Source organism: Plecotus auritus (genome assembly GCF_963455305.1).
Source record: "Plecotus auritus genome assembly, chromosome: 7".
Classification (NCBI taxonomy): domain Eukaryota; kingdom Metazoa; phylum Chordata; class Mammalia; order Chiroptera; family Vespertilionidae; genus Plecotus; species Plecotus auritus.
Window position 1 is genome coordinate 44,704,718 of NC_137774.1, and position 10,602 is coordinate 44,715,319.

Genomic DNA, 10,602 nt, shown 5'->3' on the forward strand with positions numbered 1-10,602 from the left:
TCCTTTCTAAGGTCATGTGTCTGTGTGTTGTTGTTTTTTTCTCCTTCATATTTTTGTTTTTGTTTTTTCAGGGGCGTCTTTTTGGTTAATCCTCACACGAGGATATTTTTCCATTGATTTTTTTAGGGAGAGGGGGAGAGACAGAAACAGAGAAACATCAATGTGAGAGAGACATATCAATTGATTGCCTCCCACACACACCCTGACCAGGTCCAGGGATGGAGCCTGCAACCAAGGTAGGTACACTTGACCGGAATCAAACCCAGGACCCTTCATCAGAGGGCCAAAGCTCTATCCACTGAGCCAATCTGGCTAGGGCTCCTTCATGTTAATTTATTCACCTTTCTAAGAATCAGATTTTAATTTTGTAGGTCATATCTACATTTTTATATCCTAGTTTATTAGTTTTTGCTTTAAAAAAACACAAAGTCCCTTTCTTCTATTTGGGGGGTTTATTTTGTTATTCTTTTTGAAGTTTCTTGAGTTAAAACAGCTTATTTCAACTCATCGTTTCTTATTTTTTTAATAAATGTGCTAAAGGCTCTGTACAGCTCCTCCGGGGAGCTTCGCTAGACCACCCACACCTCAGTGTGTGGTGCTCTCCTTGTTCATTTCTAATTCACTTGCATCTACTTTGATTTTCTCCTAAAGTTTATCTAGAAATGTGGTGAGAAAGGCATATGTTCTAGTTGCTTTTTGGTTCTACTTTTGTTTTCATGTCTAACTGTGTTTTATTGTGGTCCTTTTTAAAATTAGTTGGGGACTTATTTGTGGCTGATTGTAAATGTTTGCTGACAAACCCAGAAGTGTCTATAAAGTCTTGATCTGTGTCCTGTTAACCCCTGTCCTGGGTTGTGGATTCTGCTTCTCTGGGGTCTCCCCTTCCGTGGAGCTGTTTTTCCTCATGAGTTTGGGGACTCTCGGTTGGGGCTCAGCTTTGATTCACTGCACTGGTTGCCTGTGGACGCTGCTTCTCTCCACTGTAATGCTCACAACAGACACCAAGGAGCTTCATCTGGAGCCTCGGAAGCACCTGACACACGGGGCGGCGCTGCTTGGGGCACTGCTGGAAGGATGGTCCCAGCAACAGCGCAGTGTTCCAGCTGAGACTCGGAGAGCAGAGTAACTTGCCCTAAATCACACGCCTGTAAATAGCGAAGCCCTCCCTCTGGCCCAAAGCCTTACAGCTCTCACGCTAACCCAGCACCCGCCCAAGACTTCCCCGTGCCAACAAGTCCATTCCCCATTCTTTTTTTTTTTTTTTTTTCCTTTTCTTTTCTTTGTTTACTGATTTTCTTTAGAGAGAGGGGAAGGGTGAGGAATAGAGAGGTAGGAACATCAATGATGAGAGAGAAACATTGATCAGCTGCCTCCTGCACGCCCCACACTGAGGATCAAGCCCTGACCGGGATTCGAACCCTGACCTACTGGTTCATAGGTCGACACTCAACCACTGAGCCACACCAGCCGAGCCCATTCCCCATTGTTAATCCCTCATAATTAGTCAACTCAGAATGTTTCGTATATTTCTCTTTTTACTCAAAAAAAAAAAAAAAGTTGACAATAACCTGCAAACCGTAGAAAGTGGCATAGCTTTCCATCTCCCCGCCCTTCCTCGGACACTATCCTCTCCCCTTCCCTTACAACCTGGATGAAAATCCCCAAGAATTGGCAGGAGGCCCCAGATCGCAGGGTCCCAAAGTGAGGAGCCTTCCCAGGTGAAGGCACGGAGGAAATCAATCAGGGGGGAGGGGGCTGCGGGGTGGGCCTGCCCAGCTCTGTCTCGCAGACCCAGCGGTAGGGCCTCCGGCAGACGTCGTCATTCCAGCGGCCGTCATCGGTGAGGTGGGCACAGTCCTCACCTCCCCCAAGCCCGTGCCCGGTCCAGTCGTCCGGCTGGTCTGGCCTCCAGTTCCTAAGAAGACCAGCCAGATTGGGCCCCAGGAGGCCAGGCCCTCAGCCAAGCCGAGGAGCCCCTCCTGCCCTTGGACCCGCCAAGCTGGGCCGGCAGGGGAGGGGGTTGTGGTGGAGGCCGTGCCAAGCGCAGAGCACACATACTCACTGGAAGCCCTTCTCGTAGTCTGTCCCGTCTACCCATCTCCAGGGCCCATCTTGGTCAGTGAGGCCCATCCAGGTGTTCACAGGGCCCATGTGGTGCTGGACAAATTTCTGGGGAGAGAGGAGGATGGTGACCTCTCCATAGAACAGCCAGACTCCCCGACGAGCCCTCCGGAGCCCTCACCTGCTCCTGCCAGGAGCCGACCACCACCAGGTGCCCATCCTCCAGCTGGCAGTACTTCTCAGCCTCGGGCCAGGGCTTCGCAGTTCGAGAGAACCAGTAGCAGCTGCCTTCATGCTCCACCCAGTTCACAGGGCAGCAGTTCTTCTCAGAGCCTGGGAGGGGTGCAGAGGGAGGGTGGAGAGGCTGAGCTGCTGCCAGGAGGGGAAGTAGGCATGAAAGCGGGCTGGGCATCCCTGCCTCCTCACCATTGCCCTGAAGGATGGCCAGCTGACAGGTCAGGCTTCGTATGTCAGACACAAAGGTCTTCACGTGGAACAGCAAGCTGGAGTGATCTGGGGGACAGAGGGCAGGGGGAGGGGGAGAGTGAGGAGGGGAAGAGGTCAGTGTGAACGCTGGGGGCTGGGAAGGGTCTGCCGCCATGTGCAGGTGCCCTGCCACCAGACCCCTTGGTTTGATGGAGAGAAAAAGTTTCTGTCAATAAAACGTTTGAGAATTGCAGGGCGGCGGGAGGGAGGGATTTGTTGTCAAGACTCCTTGATTTGGCCCAGCCGGTGTGGCTCAATAGTTGAGCGTTGACCTATGAACCAAGAGGTCACAGTTTGATTCCCCAGCCAGTAGGAGGTATGCAGGAGGCAGCCAATCAATGATTCTCATCATTGATGTTTCCATCTCTCTCCCTCTTCCTTCCTCTCTGAAATCAATAAAAATACATTTAATTAAAAAAAAGAAAGAAAGAAGACCCCTTGGTTTGGCCTGAGAGACCCAGTTAGGACACATGCCCTGTATTCTACACGTAGGCACTGGCACACAGGCTTCCTCTCCCACCTTGAGTCAGGTCCTGCTGCTGTTTCTCCAGTTGGGACTCCAAGGACTTCATCTTCCTGCCCACACCTCCTCCTGGGGGAGAAACTTGCTCAGTGTCCCAACATCCCTAGCGTCCCACAGCCCCCCTCAGCCTCAGCCCCAGCCCCCTCACCATGGATGCGCAGGTCCTTGACCTCGGCCTCTGTGCTCACTGTGAAGTTGCTGAACGTCTCTCTCAGGGCCCGCAGCTCCTCCTTCAGCGTGGAGTCTGGACAGGAGAAGGTGTGAATTAGACAAAAAGAGAAGGCTGTGTCCACTATCATGGCTACCAGCACTCCCCCCACCCCTGCTCCCCCTAATCACCCCCCAACATTGCTCCCTTCCCTGTCCACCCCTGGGGCACCCACTCTGGGATCCGATCACACAGACAACCACCAGCAGCAGGAGGCTGAGGCCCAGGGAGAGCAGGAGGAGGCGGGGTCCGGAGCAGAGCCGTTGAAAGAGTGGTCGGGGAGGAGATGGCCCTGCAAGAGGAGAGGGTCTCAGGGTCGTGGCAGAGTCTGGGGCAGCTCTGGGGTCCTGGGAGGAGAGCAGGCTAAGGCTCCTCTTGTAGACTCAGAGGAATCACATAGATTAAGAATCATGAGCATGTCCTAGCCAGAGTGGCTCGGTTGGTTGGAGCATCCTCCCGTACACCACAAGTCATGAGTTCAATTCTCAGTCAGGGCACATACCCAGGTTGCTGGTTCTGGCACGTGCATTTATGTTTCTCTCTCTCCCTCTCTCTCTCGAAAATCAATAAAAGTACCAGCTGCTTGGCTCAGTGATTGAGCACCGATTGACCTATGAACCAGGAGGTCACAGTTCGATAACCAGTTAGGGCTCAAGCCCAGGTTGCGATCTCCATCCCCAGTTGGGGTGTGCAGGAGGCAGCTGATCAATGATTCTTTCATCAATGAGTTTCTCATCGTTGATGTTTCTATCTCTCTCTCCCTCTCCCTTCCTATCTGAAATCAATAAAAATATTTTTTAATAAATAAATAAAAGCATGTCCTCAGGTGAGGATTTAAAAAAAAGAAGAAGAAGAAATATGGGCAGTGGGTGATCGAGAGGCCAGAGGCATCTGGAGGTGGGGAAGGGAAGAGGGTTGCAGATGGAAGCAAAGCTTTGACCTGCCCTAGCCCTACCTGGCCCTGGGCTTTGGCTGACACCTAGTGGCCTGACTGTGTCAGTGCAGCTAATGAACCTCTTCAGAGCCTTGAGGATGGAGTTTGTGAGCTGGAGACCAGCTGGGGAATCAGGGCTCCTCCCTGAAGGTGGGGCAAGAGATAGAGGTTTCCTCCTCCCTCCATGAGTCCCACTGGCTGGAGGCAGGAGGAGAAGGTGGGGTAGCCAGACTTCAGGTCCCTCAAGTTGCTCCCACCAGGCAGCCCTGTTCCAGTGAGCTGGAGTGTGGGAGGCCTCCCCTCCATTCTCACCTCCCCTGTATCTCTCCCACCCCCAGGAACTGGATCCTCGCTCAACCCCAACAGCATTCCTGCTCACGTGAGAAAAAATGGGGGTCTTTTTATTATTGTTGTTGATTATGATGATTTTTAGATAGAGAGGGGGAAAAATCAATGTGACAGAGAAACATCAATCAGTTGCCTCCTATATGTACCCCGACTGGGGATCGAACCTGCACCCTAGCTATGTGCCCTGATGGGAATTGAACCTGTGACCATGGTGCTCCAACTGAGCCACACTGCCCAGGGCGTGGGATCTGTTTTTCGATGTAGGAGGGCCTCATCCTCCCTCAGATCAGAAATCCCTGAGCCTCTGCACAGAAATCTTAGCCCTTGATCAAATTGATCACACACACACACACACACACACACACACACACACACACACACACACACAGATCATTGGTGTTGAAAGAGGAAAGAAGGAGGGGCCTAACTTCTTTCATTACCCCCACACTCATGGGCCCACCCCCTCCCCAAGGCCCTGAGAAGTGGGTGGCAGGGCAAGAGTCAAAGGTACCCATCCCCAAGACAGGGCCTCCAGCCCCACACCCTATACCTCCCCTAAGAGGGCAGCTCAGGCACTCGCTATGTTCTTGTGACAGGGACAGGCCAGAGGCATAGGCAGGGGGCATAGAAAGAAGCCAGAGCTGAGGCAAGGAAGCCAGAACCACCTAATGCTCGCCCTTCTGAAATGGCGGCGTCCCTCACCTCGTCTGACCTGATGGTCATTCTCCTCGTTGTCCAGATGCTGAAGATCTTGATACTCCCTTGTCATGGTGGGGCTGGCTGGACCCCGGACTAGGTCAAGGCTGAAGTTAGGGTTGAGATTGAGACTAAACAGAGTTGGGGTATGGGGTTCTTTCCCTTTCTAAGTGATCTGTGGCTACGTGCAGACCTTTCTTCTTTCCCTCATTCCATCCCAGGCCTGTCACCCAAAATCCATCCCCTGGAGTTTTCCCACCCAGCCCCTCGCCCCTGACAACTGGTCCCCTCCACCCCTCTCCCAGCCCACCCCCAGTCAGTCCTCCGGCCTTTCTTCCCCTTTTACTTGCTGGTGGTCTCGAGGGTGACTCCTGGATCCCTCAATGCTGTGCAGATCCCAGGCTAAGAAGGAGGCTGAAGCCTGGAGAACGGGGGGTGTGAAGACAGCCCCGGACAGTGGGAGAGGGTCCATACAAGGGCCCTGAGCCCCGTGCTTACGCGTGTCTGCTTGTCTGTGTCCCTAGTGTACCGAACCTGGCATCTCCAGTGCCAGGGACTTTGGACTTAAACAGAGGTGGAAGTGGATTTGGAACTCGGGGATGTGTGGGGGTGGAAGCAGGGGGATGGGTTGCTTCTGCTTTCCTCCCCAGGGAGGGTGAGTATCCAGGTCTGTCCCCCTCACCTCCACATGCTGGTCACCTCACTCCTGCTGGCATGGTTTGGGAGGGGAGCCTAGAGGGCCTGGGTGCAGCCCCTCTGTCTCTCACCCCTGTCCTGTCTGCCTCTGAATTCCCAGAATTGTTCCTATCTCCAAATATCCCCGGGATCAGAGGAACCCATGCATTCTTTGCTCTTGCCCAACCTGGGCCTGTGACCCTGGCATCTGAGCCTAGGTCCCAGCTTCCTTGGGGGCTCTGCCTCCAGACTCCCCAGCTCAGGCTGAAGGGCTTCAATCTCCTGGAGAGTCAAGTTCCCCAGCAGCATGGGGGTCGGGGTGGGGGCAAGATGGGGGGGGAGATGTAGGGAGAGGCAGGAGAGCAGGCTTCCCCACCTCACCAGAGATTGGTGCCAACAAACCTCCATTGACTCCTGCTCTGTGCCTGGGGCTCTTTATTCATTAACTCCTCTCATCCCCAGAGCACATCCACAGATGAGGAAACTCAGACCCTGAGAGCTAAGCACTAACCCAGGTTCACACTGCAGGAAGCGGCACAGGGGGGACTGGAATTGGGGCAGCCTGACTCCAGGACCTTGTTCAGTCTCCACAGCTGGGCCCTGAGGTCTCAGATGGCTCAGAGGTTGAACATCGATCTATGAACCAGGAGGTCACAGTTCGATTCCAGGTCAGGGCACATGCCTGGGCTGCAGGCTAGATCCCCAGTGTGGGGCATGTAGGAGGCAGCCAATCAATGATTCTCTCTCATCACTGATGTTTCTATCTCTCTCTCCCTTCTTCTCTGAAATAAATAAAAATATTTTTTAAAAAATAAAATACTAAAGATAATCCTCAGAAACGAAAAAGTTGCTAAAAACAAAACTATGCCACAATGGTAGTATATCTACCTATGCACTCTGAGAATTCATCCACCGTTTACATTTATTCCTTAAAGAATATATGCCTTGCCCTAGCTGGTTTGGCTCAGTGGGTAGAGCTTCGGCCTTTGGACTGAAGGGTCCTGGGTTCGATTCCAACCTGGGTTGTGAGATTGATCCCCAGTAGGGGGCGTGCAGGAGACAGCCAATCAATGATTCTTTCTCATCATTGATGTTTTTATCTCTCCCTCTTCTTTTTTCTCTGAAATATATATATTTTTTAATTTTTTTAAGAGTAACTACATACTACAGGGCTCATAAAGAGTTGCAGGCAGGATAGTGGTGAAGTCAGATCTGTAAGCTGGATAGCCTGGCCATGGAATAGGTCATGGGTCAGAGGTGGGTTACTGAGAGGAAGGAGTGAGGTCAGGAGGCTGCTGGGTTGGTCTCAAGTGAGGCCAGACAGGAAGGTCACTTGGGCAGGAGTTGGCAGAGGAATGGCGTGGACCTGTGGCTGCTGAATGTGCAGTGACGGGGCGGGGGGGGGGGGGGTGTGGGGGGATGGGGCAGGGGTCAGAGAGCAGCATACCCGCCAGGACCCAGAAGACTGGTGAAATGGATCTGGAGTCCACAGAGATTCCGGGGCTGGAGACACTGAAATCATAATCTTGGGTGCAGCCCTAATGTGGCAAGTGCCCGTGATGACTTCCCCCCAGTGAGAGGGCACAGTGGGGAGAAAGCAGCCTGGACAGTCCTGCCTGTGGGAGAAGCAGAAGGAAGAGCCCCAGGATTGCCAGTCATAGGAACTAGAAGACAAAGTGAACTTCAGGGCCAGCTCTTGGGACCCAGGGTGCCAGGTTCAAGACTGCCCAGGAGGGAGAGGATGGCTCCTCTAGGAGTGAGTCAGGAAGGGAGAAGTGCTTCCAGGTGGGGGCAGCCTGGGCAGGTGAACCCCAAAGGGAAGCGCTGGAGGTCTCGGGAAGGCTGTTCAGGGGGAAAGCCTCGTAGGACAGTATCAGATCTGAGCTCACCTTCCGCACGGCTGGAAAGCAGGCTTAATGCCCATCTCAGAGTTATCGCCAAGGTTAAGTGAGAAAATGAGTGAAAAGCAGTGTGGGACACATAGTGCTGAGCACATCCTGTTTTCATTCTTCCCATCACTAGCAGCACCACCAGCAGCTGAGTTCCATCTCCTTCTGTGGGAGAAGGTGGGGTCGCCCCACATCCCAGAGGGTGGTTAGCACCTTCCCTGGAGCAAGCCAGGCGCTGGGGGTCGTCTGAGTTATGAAGGCCACCTGGGCTCTGACCTCCCTCTGCCCTGGCCCACCCCTCAGCACTTAGAATCTCATGTTTGGAAGGGGCCTGCCTTGCTCTTGCCGCAGACCCTCGTTCCTCTTGGCACCCTGCAGACCTCACGAAGAGGGGAAGGGATAGATGGGCAGAGGGGAGAAGAGGAGGCTCAGTGCTGCTTTCCACAGAGGGTGACCTATGGTTCCCCAAATCTAGGAGAGGCTGCGCAGGGCGCGGTGGCACTGAAGCAGGAGATGCTAGAGGAGGTGCCTCGGGCTGGAGCCTCAGGGCCAGGACTAGCAGCAGGGGAAGAGGGGGCGGCCCAGGGCTGCAGGAAGAGATGACCACTGCACACAAGTTTAAACAGGAGCCCGAACAACCCACCCCAGGGCTTCACTATCCGCTCCCTGCAGCCTGCAGAGCCTGGGGCCTGGCCCCGCCTGGCCCTCTCCCCGCGGCTCTCTCCTCCCCTCCTCCACTGCCTCCATCCAGGCACGCCCCTCTTTTCAGCCCTGGGACACCAGGCTTCTGTGACCCAGGGCCCTCCCTGCTCCTCTTTCCTACTTGACTTTTAGAAAAATTTAAAACTCCAAATGTTTCCAGGTTTTATTTAACTTTCCAGTTTACCCAGTAACTGCGACTAGAACATAAAGCCAATGGCAATCATGATTCCGAGTTCGCCCTGACCGGTTTGGCCCAGTGATTAGAGCGTCAGCCTGAGGACAGAGGGGTCTCGGGTCCCATTCCTGGTCAAGGGCACATCCCTTAATTGCAGGTTCCCCAGTCTCAGTCTGTGGGGGAGGCAACCAATGGATGCGTCTCTCTCATGTCGATGTTTCTCTTCCTCTCTCTCTCTCTCTCTCTCTCTCTCTCTCTCTCTCTCCCTCCCTCCCTTCCTTCCACTTTCTCTAAAAATCTCTCTCCCTCTCTCCCTTCCTTCCACTTTCTCTAAAAATCAATGGGAAAAATATCCTTGGGTGAGAATTTAAAAAAAAAATTATGATTACCATTTCCTAAGTGTGCCAGGAAGGGTGCCTAAGGCTTTACATGGATTATCCCCTTTATTCCTCACCGGAATCCTGGGAGGAGGATAGTTATTGTTCCCATTTTACAGCTAGGGAAAATGAGGCTCAGAATAAAGCTCTTTGCCCAGTTAGCTATACACAGTGACTGCGCATCTCTCATCCTACCCTCCCAACCATCTCAGGACTGGCTCTCTGCTGCCCCCTACCGGACCTTCTCCACTAGCATGGAGGGGGAACACAGTTGCTCCCTTCTTACAGCCTCCAACAGGACTTCCTATGGCACTATTTTACTTTATTTTTTTATTGATTTCAGAGAAGAAGGGAGAGGGAGAGATAGAAACATCAACGATGAGAGGGAATCATTGATCAGCTGCCTGCTGCACATCCCCCACCTGAGAACAAGCCCACATTAACTGGGAATCAAACTGTGACCTCCTGGTTCATGGGTCAGTGTTTAACCACTGAGTCACACCAGCCAGGCCTATGGCACTATTTTAAAAATCCATAGAAAGTCCTCAGGTCTTGCTTACTTCTCTGATCTAACTATTTATCTTCCTTCTCCCATCCTGCCGCACCCTCGTCCTCCTCTGTCCTCCAACAATCAAAACTTCTTCCTACCTTGCTGTTCTTTCTACCCCACACACACGCCCACCCAGGTTTCCTCATCATTCAAGTCCCAACTCAAATGTTCCTCCAAGAGGCGTCTGTGACCACCCTGTCTAAACTAGCAAGGACACATACCCAGCAGTCATTCTTTGCTTAATAGCATCATCATTATCTTAAATTATCAATATTCCTTTACTTCCTACTGTCTGTTGTCCCCCCTGGATGGTCCCCAGGTTCCGAGGGCAGGGACGTTGCATTCCCAGCATTTTAAACACTACCTGACACCAAGGAAGATCCAAACAGGTGTTTGTTGAAACAATAGAGGGGGCAAGGAGGGGTCAGAATTTGAGCCTCAGTGCACCCATCCATTCACATGCACTGTCTCCTTAACCAGCCAAGGACGAGCTTCCTAGATTTGGGAGACTACGTCCCAAACTGCTAATGTGCTTCCCTCTGAACTATGTGGAATGAGGTGGAGAGGGAACTTTTTTTTTTAGTCATATGTATTTCCATATTTACTTGAATTTTGGTAAGGTACATGTATTACTTTTGTAATCTAAAAAATAATGCATGTGCCCAGCCGGTGTGGTTCAGTGGTTGAGTGTCAACCTATGAAGCAGGAGGTCATGGTTCGATTCCCGGTCAGGGCACATGCTCAGTCCCCAGTGTGAGGCATGCAGGAAGCAGCCGATCAATGATTCTCTTTCAATATTGATGTTTCTACCTCTCTCACCCTCTCCCTTCCACTCTGAAATGAAAAAATTTTTTAAAAATGCATGCAAAACTAGGTAATTTCACCCCTTCTCAGTGAACCCTCCTTAAGCCTTAGAGCCAGACACCTCATCTGCACATGCCTTCCCAGCTCAGATGTCTCCCTTCAGCTAATGGCAGA

The 10,602-nt window shown here is 52.3% G+C and overlaps 1 protein-coding gene across 10 annotated transcripts; it reads right to left on the bottom strand.

Annotated features, from left to right (window-relative positions):
- Nucleotides 1-1,502: 1,502 nt before the first annotated feature.
- LOC308254995 (asialoglycoprotein receptor 1-like) lies at nt 1,503-6,541 on the bottom strand. Of its 10 annotated transcripts, none has more exons than XM_080681743.1 (10): nt 6,443-6,541; nt 5,603-5,677; nt 5,263-5,363; nt 3,454-3,570; nt 3,219-3,314; nt 3,068-3,139; nt 2,488-2,574; nt 2,243-2,394; nt 2,063-2,169; nt 1,511-1,915 (listed from the first exon to the last, which is right to left on the bottom strand). In XM_080681743.1, exons 3-10 carry the CDS (start codon nt 5,327-5,329, stop codon nt 1,741-1,743), a joined length of 873 nt encoding a protein of 290 aa, XP_080537869.1. In that variant the 5' UTR covers nt 5,330-5,363; nt 5,603-5,677; nt 6,443-6,541; the 3' UTR covers nt 1,511-1,740. The 10 variants fall into 10 exon arrangements, with proteins under 10 accessions (XP_080537870.1, XP_080537865.1, XP_080537867.1 ...); XM_080681742.1 differs by lacking the exon at nt 6,443-6,541 and adding an exon at nt 5,939-6,042; XM_080681744.1 differs by lacking the exon at nt 6,443-6,541 and having other exon boundaries at nt 1,503-1,915; nt 5,263-5,352; nt 5,603-5,786.
- Between the last annotated feature and the right edge of the window lie 4,061 nt (nt 6,542-10,602).